This window comes from Mercenaria mercenaria, chromosome 10, assembly GCF_021730395.1.
Source record: "Mercenaria mercenaria strain notata chromosome 10, MADL_Memer_1, whole genome shotgun sequence".
Lineage (NCBI taxonomy): Eukaryota > Metazoa > Mollusca > Bivalvia > Venerida > Veneridae > Mercenaria > Mercenaria mercenaria.
In genome coordinates, this window is record NC_069370.1 from 58049023 (window position 1) to 58064995 (window position 15973).

Genomic DNA, 15973 nt, shown 5'->3' on the forward strand with positions numbered 1-15973 from the left:
TAGAAACATTTTCATTCGATTTACCCGAGGTGCACAATACCACCCGCGAGTATTAAACTTTTCATTTAACCAAAATGAGAATCAATAAGCGGCACTTGTGCATAAGGTCATGCAGAAACAATCCCCCAAAAATGGTCATAATAGTGTTGACATGACACCAGAGAACAGTGCTTGATGATCATCATAATTATATTCTGGGAGGAACAATCATGGCCCAAGACAGACGGTACATTTTCATACTCTGACGTTATATTATAGAAAAAAAATCTTCGTGGAAAAAAACGAGTCATTCAGATAGTTCGAAAACATGTTTGTAAAGTTTCTAGAGAAAGGTAAAGAACATGTATACAACCGTGTTAATCAAGGATGTGTAATTAAGGAGGTAGGTTACCTTAATATTTGCATGTGCGCATGCCCAACCGGAAGCTAACGTGACGATTTACGATGACGTTTACGACAAACTAAATGTGTTTGTATATCCATTCTGCTGAGAAAAATATGAATCTGTCTTCGATTTGATGCTTCATGGTTTAATAATGCAGAAATGATGAATAAATTGCCGCAGAAACGCTTCAAAACATTGTTGCCTTAAAATGACGTCAGTGACATCATCACGTTACGTGTCAGTTACCGCGCAAAATTAATAGCTTTTATTTTGAAGGTACGTAATTCTGTGCATTTTCTTTATTTGAATTATTTATAAACAGCCAGTATTTGCTGAAATATTTTTATGAGTCTTTCGAACGATTTATCCATAAAAAATATCAGACGAGGGGTACTGCTGTAAGTATTTTAAGTTGTGAAATTTGTTTAAATCAATACAAATAACACGAAAATAATACTTAAGTTAGAAATAAGATGTTTTAAAGCTACATCAAGAGGAAAGATAATTTTATTCAATATTTTTATAAGAAATTACGATAAAAAGCAAGATATAAGATATTTTAAACATCTCTGTAACCATGATTACTTTAAACTTTAAGAAAAATAGGGTACCGTCGAAAAACCAGTTTTCTTACATAGTTGTTTGAAAATGAGAGAAAAGGCGTTACCATGGAAACACGAGTCCGGCGACATATACATTTTAAGCTTATATTATAAAGAAAGCTAACTTGCATACCAGTAAAATTATCAATTATGCAGACTTCTTCTTTCAATATAAAATACTTTTGGTGGGTCATGTACTTCAAACCTGGATACAAATTGTACCGGAAGGGTCAGAGATAAACGAAATTGAGATTGTAGCAGTTAAAACATTAAATTACACGAAATACAAAAAAATGCTGAGGTTCAATTAATCTGAATTTACCCTGGTAACAAGGCAACCTACCTCCTTAACACTCTTCAAATTATAGGAAAGCACAACGACAAATACTGTCATCTGTTAAAAGCACCATTAGTAATATGACTTTTACTAGTTAATTCGAAGAACGCAGGTGTTGAAACAAATATCTAAGCCAAAAGTTAAGCACGTAAATTTGGTTATGACTATTCTACACATACTGTATGTATAAAAGTATTAGGATAAAGATATATGAAAAAAAAAACTTCAGGAAATCAAACAAGACCGATATGACTTGAAAAAATACAATAAATCGTAAGAAAAAAATAAATACACAAATAACATATGAAAGAAATAGAATAAACCTTTTAGACCTGTTCTTATATTTCTAGAATGATATGTAAAAGATTGACATTACATGACATGTTAATGAAAAATGAGTCTGTTATAAACTTCAAAGCCATCTGTACATATATTAATCAAAGAAGTCATCTAACATATCACTGACAGACTGATAGCTATATATGACAAATATTTGACGAATGATTTCAATCGACAAGCTGTTGTCAACTGGAAGATGTAGGTACAGATATAGGAATGGTCTTCCAGAATCTTCCCTGACTTTCAATTTAGTTTCACTAAAAGCAGACAATTTGCATATCAACCGTAGTCTTCACACACAGGCACCAGATAAGAAAGAAAAATGCAATTGAATATGTTATACCCTATCTATAGGTATACTATGATAATCGTGGTCAGCAACGAGAAAATATTCTAACACATTTCAACCTAGAACGCATAGCTTGGAAAACGAGTACTATCCATAATTTATCTTCGATCGTGCGCGGTCACATTTTCTCAATGTTTCTTAACACGGAGACAACCCGCTGGAAGAATTCTCTTCATTGAGATGCAAAAACATACTAAGTAACTTGTCATAGTTTCAACCTACTTTGGGATTAAGCAGGCAAGGTTTCTAAGATGTAACATTACTTTTGCTTTATACACCGAATTCGCTTTCTGGTGACACTCGATGAGAATTTGGCAGAGACAGTCCCATACCTGCAGAAAGAGTCACAAACCTGCAGGGAAAATCCCATACATGCAGAGAGAATTCCATACTTTCAGGGACAGTCCCATACCTGCAGGCAGGAAGAATCCCATTCATGCAAGGAGAGCCGCATACCTGCAGGGAGAATCCCATTCATGCAATGCAGAGAGTATTCCATACTTTCAGGGACAGTCCCATACCTGCAGGAAGAATCCCATTCATGCAAGGAGAGCCGCATACCTGCAGGGAAAATCCCATACCAGCAGGGAATGTCCCATACTGTGTTTTCAGTCATTTGATTTTAAATGACCTCTTCGTATAAACAAGGTGACGAATACAACTTTTGAGCACGAAGAATCGCATGGAACTACCTCGTCAAACAACGCGCTAAGTGGTTTCACTCCTAATGTAATACTGCATTTGTGTTTTCATTGAATTATTACATGAAAATCTGGAATGGTTTGCATTTAGCAAGCCTAGATATTTTACATAATTTCAAATGAATACTTGAAAAAGAAAAAGTAAACAATGCAGACTGCCTGGTTATTTAAAAGGTTTGAAAGGGCATGGAAGTTAAACAACACTTTGTAGTATGAACATATCATATATCTAAACAATTATAAACATATGGTATTGAAATAACGCCTTGTTTGAGTAACAACATGGCAATCAATTTTTAGTTCTCTCTTTCACATGAACATATGTTCAAACGTTCGAAAACTGTCAAGTGGCTATAAGTGAAACGTTTACATATTGTATAAACTTACTTCTAATTTGTTCAGTTCATACCACAATTGTCCTGTGTCCGAAAATGCTGGTTCTAAAAGTCTGTTTAAGAACATCATAACAGATATAGACAAACTGCGTCCTGTGTCTGCACGCAGTATAATCGAAGTGGAACGATATGTTTGTACAAACATAAATTGTAACATGATTGTAATTAGTCAAAATTCTATTCTCTCTTTTTATTTAAAATTGTATCGTGTCGCAAATTAAACGGTTTTCTTACAGGTTGTAATAAATTGTTATTTAATCACTCAGTACGCTATAACAGAAAGATTTTGGAGCAGTATTCTTAGAGAGCATATGCATTGATCATTAGCATCCTATATATCTTAGTATATAATAAATCGAGGTAAATACTCAAAGCCAAGAGCTTTCAAAATGCACGAACACAAATGAGCTGCACCATGAGAAAACCAACATAGTGCGTTTGCGACCAGCATGGATCCAGACCAGCCTGTGCAACCGCGCAGTCTGGCCAGGATCCATGCTGTTCGCTAATGGTTTCTCTAATTGCAATAGGCTTTGAAAGCGAAGAGCATGGATCCAGACCAGACTGCGCGGATGCGCAGGCATGTCTGAATCCATGCTGGTCGCAAACGCACTATGTTGGTTTTCTCATGGTTCGGCTCAAATGTTTTTAATTTAAATGAAAACCTGTAAATCATCAATAACTGACAAAATAACGATATCCTTCTTTCTTGATATCAAGGTACAGTTTTGTAAAGTTGTAGTCCAGTTTTTAACCGTTTTTTGTAATTCCATTTTCTTGAAAATAATTGAAGGGGTAAAGGTTATAAAGCAGACAGGTACATTGTTTACATTACTTTGAGTATTTTATACAAACAAGATGTTTCTTAAAAATAATTAAGGGTATTTCGAAAATGGAGGTGGTAGTTCTATAATTAATTACGTAAAGGCACTCAATTATATGACCTTTCACCTGTCAACAAGTACATCCGCTCCACCTCCGTTTACATGATATATTCTAATCATAATATGTTTACCCCGATGAAACCATAAAGTACGGAAGAACATTAATTGCAGGCGTTTGATTTCTACGAAGTTCCGTAATACGTTACTCGAAATTTCTACTTAATATCTAGCAATTCCGACATACGTCCTCGATATTTCGACATACGTAACCCGACGAAATGTCACTAAATATCTACAAAATATAGACGTGTGTATAAGTGTCGCATCGGTATCATAGGTAGCGAGGAAATAAAACTGCAACCTTTCAGACTATCGTTTGAGACCAAACGTATTCACGTCTCATGGGTAGCTTTTCTGGTTTTTAAAGGTGAACGGAAAGAGTTAAAAAGATGGAATATTTCTTGTCTATTCGATTTGACACCAATCCAGTTCAACGAAACATTACATTTTATGTCACAGTTTGAAACCAACGCCGGTTATTCAGAATATGTTTAGATATGTTTGTATACAGACACTATAATACGTTTTGACCCTTGTTCAAGTACCATCATGCTTGTTACCTACAGTTAATTATACATGGATTTGTAAGTTTGTGTTGGAGTTATGCTTTGATGTGAATAACATTATCTCTGTTTTATCGAAGTTGAGCGTCAGCATGTTGCAACGCATCCGCGAGACAATTTCAGCAAGACAATTCTCAATGCGGCGCAAAGCCTCACTTCTAGCCACACGCTTTATTAGCCTAAAGGACAGGTGTAATTGAGAGTATTGATGAAGCAGTCCATGGCGTCTACATATGGCAACGACGAATTTAGTGTACATGATACAGTTCTTTGGTCCAAGTACTGGTCCCTAGGGCACACTGTACTTCATCAACATAGGCGTCGGCATCTCACCATCAACGCACACATTTTGATAGCGATCACTTAGATATGATGACATCCATACATGTGCTTTGTCTGTGACTCCAAAATAATGCATCAATCGTGTCGAAAGCTGCAGACGAGGACTGTTACAGAAGTTTGGTCAAGAGATGCGAGGAAGTACTTTGATTAAAGCCGACTCAATTGAATGTAACTGTATAACACACTTTTTGCATATGAAGCTCGATATCAACCGCAATATCAACTTATACCGGAATGTACAGACATATTTATGCGTGCAAATAACCTATACTTTGGTATACTGTATAAATGAGCCGTGTCATGAGAAAATCAACATAGTGTGTTTGCGACCTGCATGGATCCAGACCATCCGCGCAGTCTGGTCAGGATCCATGCTGTTCGCTTTCAAACCCTATTGCAATGAGAGAAACCATTAGCGAACAGCATAAATTCTGACCAGACTGCGCGGATGTGCAGGTTGGTCTGGATCCATGCTGGTCGCAGACGTACTATGTTGGTTTTCTCATGGTATGGCTCAAATTCAAGAAGGTAATGTACCCGTTATGACAATCGGCAATTTCCGTGCGACTAAGTATCTTCTATATGCGATTTCGGCTTTCTTCGACGATGACAGAACGTTATTTTTCACAACAACCGGAAAATGCCGAAATATCAATAGAAAAATACGTAAACGACCGAAAATTGCCGATTAGCATGACGGGTCCGCTACCTTAAGAAAATTCTTCCGAAGCATAGAACACAACCATGCAAATAAACTGCAGAGTCGTGTGATCGGGTATGTTCATGAGAGGTCAGGAAATGTGAAAACTCCTCAGCCTCCCTACCCCTTCTGTAGCCGTTATACAGTAACAATGACGTACTCGATAATCTCATAAACTTGTTTTACTACAAAGTAGAACATTATATTACTATCTTTTGTAAGAAAGTGTTACATTGATATCTTTGTGTATACTAATCACACACATCATGTATTCTGTGTTGAGTCAGTTTTACAACGTTCAGTTTTGGGGAATTTCCTATTTACTTTATTGTCTGCATTTTGATGCAGTGAATGTGCAAACTGATGTAACATAAGCATAATTTACGCAGTTTTATAGCCCACATGTCGCCCTGTAACGATTTAATTAATGTAACTGTTCAAGCGAAAACGATCGAATCAAAGTGATGTACTTTGGTTAATTAAGTGCACTTTGCTAAACAAAAACAAATATATACCACGATTTATTTATTGACTGTTGTGGTTCCAGTACGTACAAGCTATATTTGAGTGAGCGATTGTCGAGATATGGAGCGCATGTGGGTGAGTGTTATTAAGGGCTTATGCAACAACAACAACAACAACAACATTTTATTCAGCATTAAACACCTGAAAGGTGTATATAGCCAATAATTTACAAACATATACAATTGTGAACTTGAAATGATGCATTAACACCATAAAATATAAAAGAAAGTTGTCAGAGAAGTATAAATCATACTATCCATCCTTTAAATTCTTGAATTATTTGCGAAGTATATAAATTTTGCTAAATTATTTACAGTACTTTTATTATGTTCGGACATAAGGTTTTCAAATTTAAACATATTTGGCCAATGACAATAGTATCTTTTAAAATATTTCTGTCTTAAATTTCTAAACTTGGGACAAACTAACAAAAAATGATATTCATCTTCTAATACGTTCATGTTACAATTGTTACATAATCTGTTTATTCTATCTATGTTATTATATCTTCCAGTTTCGATGTTTAGACTGTGCGAAGAAGTTCTGAACCTACTCAATGCAATTCTGAAACGATTGTCTGATATAAAATTCAAGTAGTTTTCAAAATGAAATCGTGTTTAAAACACGCATACGATATAAGCCGTCTAGAATTGTTGATACTTGCATACCACCTCTGCATATAGATGTCAAGAATACGTTGTTTAATAACCTGAAAACTGACATTCATTTGCTTCTGGCTTAACCATACATTTGACATTCCTATTTCATTAAGCAATTGTTTTATGTGATATGCCCAATTTGAACCATTATAATTATTTTGATTATCCGCATCAGTACTTAACATGCTGTACACATTAAAAACTGTACTATTTTCTGGTAAGTTTAAGATTTTAAGCCAAAATTTTATCATAATTATTTGCCTTTGTACATACATCGGGTATCTACCAAGCTCCCCGTATAAACAATCCCGGTTAGTCGATAATTTTACCCCGAGAACTTTTCTACAGAATTTGGTATGAATAAGTTCAATATCTTTACCTTCATGATAACCCCAAACCTCGGCACTATAGTTCATAATAGAACTGACTAGACTATCAAAAAGTTTACATTTTTGGGATGCTGGTAGTTCCACTTGATTACATACGATAAAAAGATTATGTAATGAGAAAGATGCGTGTTGTGCCAAGCGTTTCTGTGTACGATTCCAGTTATTATTTTTAAAGAAATATACTCCAAGATACTTAAATGATGTAACAATATCGAGCTTAACGTTATTTAAGTAAAAATCATACGTTGTCCCCCTATTTCCCGATTCAAATATCATGACTTTAGTTTTATTTGCATTTATTTTCAAGGACCATCGATTACAATAAGTTTCTAAGTCATTTAACATAGTGGTATGCATGGTAGTTTGTTTTTCCCGCACTGTGGTCTTTGAAAAAGCGCGATGAAAATCGTACCTTACCTTAGTCAAGTTAACGACACCTGCAGAAATAAACCACCATGCTTAAATTTTAGATTCACTCTTTTACTAATGTTTCTTTTGTTCATTTCTATACATCTTCTTGCAAAACTAATATTTCATATCATTCTAAAGAGCTTTAAGGGAGATAACAGGATCGTAATGATCGTCAAAAGGCATTTTCTGTTGTAAAATTCTTTATGATATTTTATTTAGTTGTGACAAATCTATATAATACTGTCATGACACATAAATTAGTATAAAGCTAAAATTTAATTTACCTAACAACTGAATGAATTATTGCTATGCAATACAATGTCACCTACCGGAAGGTACTGCAGTATAACCTAATGATCTAATATTTGTCAATGATGTATAAACAATATTGTACTATATCTATACAATATGTTATAGCACAACAAATTAAAATTTACATATACAAAAATCTACAGTTTGCTTATATCATCTATACATGTAAAATAAGAACTTAATTTCAATTTTGATAACATTTCATTTTGAAATTGGTGGGAAGATATGAGAAAAAAAATGTTAGAAATCATCACATTAAAGGGAAGTATTTCTGATAAAAAATATACCAATATTTTTTATTGGGTTCACATGAAACATGAGCTTTTACAGAGATCAATGTTGTTTTTTGACCTTCAAGTGTGACCTTGATCTTTGAGCTAGGGATCTGAGTATTGCACATGACACAATGTCGTATTATGGGGAATATTTACGTCAAGTAATATTAAAGTCCCTTAATGGATGCCAGGGTTATGGACCAAAAAGGGAAAAATACCTTTCGACCTTTGACCTCTGACTGTGACCTTGACCTTTGAGTTAGGGTTTAGGGTGATGAGTAAGACACGTCTCATTATGGGAAATGTTTGTGCCAAGTAATATTACAATCCTTTACTTGATGACAGAGTTAATGACATACAAGAAACAAACATATTGACCTTTGATCTCCAAATGTGACCTTGACCTTTGAGCCATGGGTTGTGAGTTGTGCATGGCATATTGTCTAATTATGAGGTACATTTGTACCAAGTAATATTACAATCCCTTCAAGAATTATTACAGTAACGAACCTGACAGAAAAAAAAAAAAACATGTTGGCCTTTGATCTGCAAGTGTTAGCTTGACCTTTGAGCTAAGAGTCCGGAATTTGCGCACGACACATCGTCTCATCCAAAGGAATATTTGTACCAAAAATATTACAATTCTTTTTTGCATGACAAAGTTATAGACTAGACAGGAAAAAATCCCTTCTGAACTTTGACCTCCAAATGTGACATTGACCTTTGGTCTAGAGCTCTGGGTGTTGCACAAGACACTGGGTGTTGCATTATGTGTCGTCTAATTATGTGGTATATTTGTGCCAAGGTATATTAAAATCCCTTTAAGAATTGTTTAATTACAGACCGGACAGGAAAAAGCCCTGTTGGCCTTTGACCTCCAAGTATGGCACTGGCATTTCAGCGAAGGATCCGGACTTTGCGCGTGACACATTGTCTGGTTATGAGGAACTTTTATGCCAAGCATTATTGTAATCCCTTAATGGATGACAGAGTTTTGGACTGAACGCCAAACAGTCCCTGTTCATGCCATGTTAGCAGTTGACCGCTAAGTTCGACCTTGACCTTTTAGCTAGTGATCTGAAAGTTGTGTATAACACATTGTCTTATTATTGGATACATTTGTGCCAAGTAATATAAAAATCCCTCCATGGATTTTTGAGTTACAGACAGGAAAAAGCCCTGTTGACCTTTGACCTCTAAGTGTGACATGGACCATTGAGCTACGAGACCCAGGTTTTGCGCATGACACGTCGTCTTATCATGGAAAATATTTGTGCCAAGTAATATTAAAATTCCTTGATGAATGACAGAGTTATGGATCGTACAAAAAACTGACGGACGGTCGGTCGGCGGACAGACGGACGGAAAACCGCAATCTTATAGTCCCAAAAACTTGTTTTCAACCAGTAGGGGACTAATAAAAATAAAACAATTGATTTGTCCAGCCAAAAAATACACGAGACCCTTTGTGAAAGAGATTTGTTAAAAAAAATAATCATGGTATTTGTTTGCCGAAGAATAAATCATTTAGGACAGTTGACAGTTAAATAAATTAATATGAACATGTTTATTTGACATTGTGAACTAACTAGCTGGCATCATAATATCTGGTTTGATAAATATACGACCGTTTAAAAAATATTTGCAATAGCTTTGTTTGGTAGGGCAATTTATTATATACCTATATAAAAAATACAGCTTGTATTTAACAAGTAAATACGAACTGATAGAATCCGTATTGCACATTTTGTATTGTATGTTGCCGGACTATTTTCATTTAATATGCATGACCTGGCAGTTCTATAAATAGCGCACACAAAACCTACCATCAGTTCTATTTTAACATCGATAAACATTGAAGATTCCTTACAAACAGAAAGGTGTAGGTATATAATGCATGGATCATTGTATCATTAGCTGGATTCGGGATTCTGTATTTTGCCAAGTTGGATTACACGAGGCGTGCACTCGAGCCGAATACAGCATCCCAGATCAAGCTAATATTATAATAACCCTAGTTTTCAGAGAATTATCGAGATAAACAAATATCCTCTTTATATTTTGCCTATAACCATGCTCACTTATCTTTAAAAGCACTGTAACTAATTATTTCACCTGTATCAACAAATGTTTACATTGATTTCGTCTAATGACTGGCTATCCTAAATGACTGGTAGAAATTACAATTTATTTTGCCACATTATCAGTTACTATGATCTTTAAAAAAATAAATGAAAATGAAAACAGAGGACTCTCACAAAGACATTTAATATTGCAAGCTCATCTCTACCTTATTGGGCGGAGATATTTAAATGAGCTTCCGTTATCATTTTGCCAAACATTAATAAAACCCCTTTCGAAGTGTGCGCGAATTTTGGCTAAAGAAACAAAGCGGTAAGATTTCTCTTCTAACATTTTTTTGTAATTTAATGTAATACTTTTAATAATTAATTGAGATACAGCTAGAAAAACGAGTCAGAAAATAATGCAATTAAAATTGATAACTTTGTACTTTAAGATATCATTTTATTAGCGACAAATAGTCGAATATAACTTTTTTTTCAATGAAAGTTAATAACCTTTGTAAAGATTCTGTTGCTAAAAAAAGATAGAATGCTATGAATTCCGATTTTCCTGATTTGTTTAATAAATTCAGTACCCAATACTTTTTAGAATCAGTTCTATTTGAGAATTTTTTTTTAAAGTTTGTGAGTTACGTACTTTGATTTCATTATGATTATCGATTTAGAGAGAAAGCATTGTTCTTTCTTTCTTGAGATTTTAAAAACATTATTCTTTCCGACATTTTAGCTTTTAGGATTCCGTGATTAAATGTGCAAATTTGAGAACAAATAAAATAAATGATTAAGAATTACATATTATTGATTAAGTTAATTAAATTCACTTTTTTATAAAACGAAGGTAATGTTTTTCTACTATAGTTTCGTAATTATACGGCAACACTTTGTTTCATGTCCGTTATCTTTACAAGATTGGCGACTTGCTTGAAAGAGGGTTTTAAAAACATACAAATACACGTTCCATACCGTTCCATGCCGTTCCAAGTATCCAGCTTCTGAAAAACACTAAAGCAGTGTGCATGTTATAGATGTGTAACTGATCAATTTTTTCACGGAAATAGTAAAACAAGTAGATAAAAAAGAAAAAAGAAAAGAGCAAACCTGACTCCTTCTTGGAACTGTCAGTGAATAAAGCACCGTTGGTGAATGTAAACGGGTTTTGGTGGAACCCAGTCTCATTCTTTGTTACCACTATTTTCCAAAGTAACAAGAGAGTGTAAATACAAGTAATCCCCGCCCAGTGAATCCCTTACACCCACAACAGCAGGCATGGTTTGTAAAATACAAAAATGATCGTTTAAATATATTTATTACATACTCGCTTTTATTCTCCGTTAAATTACAATGGAACCGGAAACGTTTATATTTTTCAATATTGACGTCTAAATTTCATACCGGGTGGGTGACGTCATTTTAAGGTGTGTCGTTGCATTATATTTTTGATGATTATTTAGGTCAGTATTGTCAATTTTATTCATTCAGTTGAACAAATTCATGATATTTAAATGTTATATAATAGTTATATGTGTTTATACGTATGTCATAAAAAGATTTTTAGCTTTCCATGAAGAAAAATGAACCCTTTCTTTAGAGGAATAATATTGCGCTCCTAAAATCGCGCAATATTTCCGCTGTAGAACATGAGCATAGTTCAGGGGCCGTATTCATAAAGCATCTTAAGTATAAGTATAAGAAATTGATTATTTACTTAAGTATTACTTAAGGAAGAAATCTATTTTACTTAAGTATATTTGTTATTCATAAAACAACTTAATAAGTAATTCTTGGCTTTTATTGTGGACGAAAACATTAAAAACAGCAACATTAATTTCAGACAGATACAACAGGCATAGTTATGTTTAAAGTGCTTTTATCTGAAAAACAACACTTTAATCGTACTCACGACGCCATTTTGTTTTCTGACTTAAGTCATTTCTTACTTATCTTAAGTTTAAGCTGTTTTATGAATAGGACTTAAGTTTTTTACTTAGACTTAAGCTAAAATCACCACAAACTTATGTAAAATCTTCAACTTAAGTCAAAACTTATACTTAAGATGCTTTATGAATACGGCCCCTGGATACAAATCTAATAAGCTATAAATATAAATCATGACGAACCGTATAGGCATGTCACGTCAAAGCCTTTCAGCTAAGCAACAAGAGAAACATAATCCATAATTAAGGGCCGAGTGAAACTTAGTACAAGACATCTATAATAACTGCTCAGTCAAAATATGGTTTCTGAAGTGCAAATCACAGAATACAACTAACTCACAAAACAAAATGTTTTGAATTTCACTTAATGTGATTGCGCGAAATCTTTCATTTTGAAATATCCGGACAATAAAACAAACTACATTTTAAGTAGACACATAACGATCAATGAATTCTTAATACATTTGTCCTTATAAATACTTTTATGTGAATATCTTTAAAAAAAACTGCGATAAAGAATAAAAGCAATGAAAGGAAAGCAATTCTATTTTGTTCGTTTTATTGATATCCGTGTTATGCAATTCTATTTTGTTCGTTTTATTGATATCCGTGTTATGCACCTAATTCAAAAGCCGCCCATATGTTACATTATTAAATTGTGACCGTGGGAGTCTGCTCGTCTGTCTGTTTTATTGGTATAGCAGCAAATTCAATATTGTTCGGCTGTAGTGATATTGTTCAAACACGATTTAGCTTATCAATGTAACAAGATCTATCTTCTATTTTCAGCAAGATATAGCTTATCAATTTAAAAAGACATAGATTTTTATTTCAACAAGATATAGCTGATCGTTTCGACAAGATATAGCTTATCGTTTCTTTTCACCAAGATATTGCTAATCGTTTCATTTCACCAAGATATAGTATAATAGTTTCGTTTCACCAAGATATAGCTAATCGTTTCACCAAGATAAAGCTGATCGTTTCACCAAGATATAGCTAATCGTTTCGTTTCACCAAGATATAGCTAATCGTTTCGCTTCACAAAGATATAGCTAATCGTTTCACCAAGATAACAGTTAAGACGTTGCGTACGTTGTTGGCGAACATCGGAAATTTTTCAGTTTCGTTCACTTCAATGTTTTATGAAATTCGTTTTAGAAATACGGTTGTTTATCTTCTTATATCACAAGAAAGGCAAAACGATCTCCCTGTTAGTAAATATGATCGCATTTACGTTTAACAATTAGTAAAAAATTAATTGGACATAGAATCATAGAAAACAACACTAAAACGTCATGTAAGATGTAACAGAATTCACCAATGCGCATTATTTAACGGCTTGGTAATTTCATAAAATTATTTTTTTCCGTCAAATAAGAAGACTCGGTGACGTGACGTTAACTATATTTGACGTCATTGCAGTCATTTGCTGTTCAATACTTCCTGTAACAAACAGGAAACAAAAGACAGGTCCAACTTAAAACGTAAGATTTAATGTCTTCCCTCGACAGGATTTGTTAAAATTTCTGTATTTTCTTTAACTATTGTATGTTTTCTATAATATTTATTTTGACAAAAAGTACATAAATTCTACTTTTGAATTAGTAAGGTTTTGTCGTATATTGACTTTGATAATGGCGTTTAATATATGTATACTTTAATCTAGCCGCGATGTCACACGTGTCAAAAAATGCAAAAAATAAAATTACGAAGTTGTTACGTGCCGAAATATTTAAAGAAATATGTATTTGTTTACAAAACAGCGACTACAGTCTGAAAGTACATACAATTGTCTGCAAATTGATATGCATAAGTCTTACGTTGAATATGAATTAAATTTAACACATGAAAATTGCAAAATCTAGCCGAGATGTCACAGCCGTGAAATTAATGTAACGTCGACGTTACGTTGGAAAACTAAATAACGTATATGTATTACAAGTGTATCTGAACACCGCAATATAATTCACTGTCTGATAAATAATTATATTGAATAAATATTATATAGTACATCTATATCAAATATTTCCTTAAATATCGAAACGACATGATTTATGAAAACTGTAGTCCTACCACCCCAAGTAATCCCTTTAACGTCTAAACGGCTAAAAACGGCGATAACGTCAGTTATGCTAATGTACGCCAACAATGAGCGTAACGTCTTAATCGTTTCACCAAGATACAGCTTTTCTTTTCACCAAGATATACATGTAGGAAGTAGGTTTAGGTCATACAATGAAAAACTTTATGATTTCATTGTCCGATTGTAATGAAATTTGAGTATGCTAGTATCAACATATATCTTGCTAAAAGTTTGTCAAATTTTCAAAATCTAATGGGATAAATCATATAGATACTGGCAAAAAAGAGAAGCATTGATAAATAAACTTGATGCAGTATTGGTTCTGTGCTAGTCAAGTGAATATTCAATATTTTAACTTTTGTTTTCATATTTATCTATGTATTTCAGTTTGCGAAGATGAGGCTATCTATCATTCTCGGAGTTTTCTTCGCCATTATTTCAATAGGTAATTATAAATACTATCTATTCTATTGAGAATTACAAGGTATATCATTTCGCCAGGCAATTTCTAATTCAGGTAATTGAAGCACAGACTGCAATAAGCAAAATAATATCAAACGTGACTTGACAGTGATGTGAGGAAATGAAATATGCAATATTTCCAGTGCTACTTAGCACCAGCTTAAGCGGAAATCAATTTCATAGACACTTGTCCCGGACACAAGGGTTTTCCCGACAGAAGGGAGAACGTGGAATGAGAACCGAGCACTGTAGCCTAGAGCTTACTTTTTGCGCTGTCTGGAGTGTTGACAAACACCTATCTGACATATTTAGACATATAAGATAAAAAAGTTGCAATATGTTTAAAGACATTGTAAATTATAAAAATTACGCACGTAGTTTTATATGTCAAAATTATTACTTCACAGCGCCCGCTTGTATTATGACTTAGGGAATGGGAAGGTGACCTATTATCAGGTCTTTCCTCGCTATCGCTAAGTAGGCAAGAAATTTAATTTAATGCATAACCAAATAGTAACATCACTGAGTCCGTGTACGAGTCGACTTTATACGGTCACAAGATGGCACTTTCGTACTGCTGTCTGTAAAGGTTCTCAAATTTGCAACCAAGCAAAATAATAGCAGATTGCGCCTAATATTTTTATGTTACGTAAGGTAGTGAAATGTGCAACAACTTTCACGCCCCAAACGCAATCCTACCCCTACTCCCGCTATAACAAGCTTAAGCGGACCTCTATCATATACATTCAACTGCCGCCATGATCCAGGATGACCGGACATAATGCTAATACCGATTCCTTCAATGTACCGGGCGATTATGTATTATCACTACTTTAAGACTGCAGTCATTATGCTCTCAATTGATAACTAAAAAGTCACGCATAATAGCAACAGAACATGTCTGATTTGAAGAACAATTAGTAGGACTATTACACTTCTTCATCTATTATGGAACTTATAAATGGCTAGCCAGTCTGGCATTCCCTGAATTTCCAGCATTTTTAGTTTGATATGGAGAATACAACATGTATACATTTTGTTATTTATCAATGTTTCATTTAAACAAGTTCTATGGCAACATTTGTTTCTATTTGGTACATTAAGTAGTTTCGCAAAGTCTTAATTCTTTTGCAGTTAAAATCAAGAAACAATGCTAAGGTGTTTAACCTTTAGCCTTCT

The 15973-nt window shown here is 33.9% G+C and overlaps 1 protein-coding gene across 3 annotated transcripts in view; it reads left to right on the forward strand.

The window, feature by feature from the left end:
- Positions 1–15973, forward strand: part of LOC123561442 (EGF-like domain-containing protein 2) — a 46326-nt gene that overhangs the window by 8885 nt on the left and 21468 nt on the right. For 2 of the 3 annotated variants that reach the window (XM_045353814.2, XM_045353813.2), the window contains exon 2: positions 14720–14777. In XM_045353814.2, the coding sequence (XP_045209749.2) occupies positions 14720–14777 (58 nt within the window). Of the gene's footprint in view, positions 1–6227; positions 6258–14719; positions 14778–15973 lie in introns of those variants that run through there. The other variant, XM_053553173.1, reaches the window with a different exon arrangement.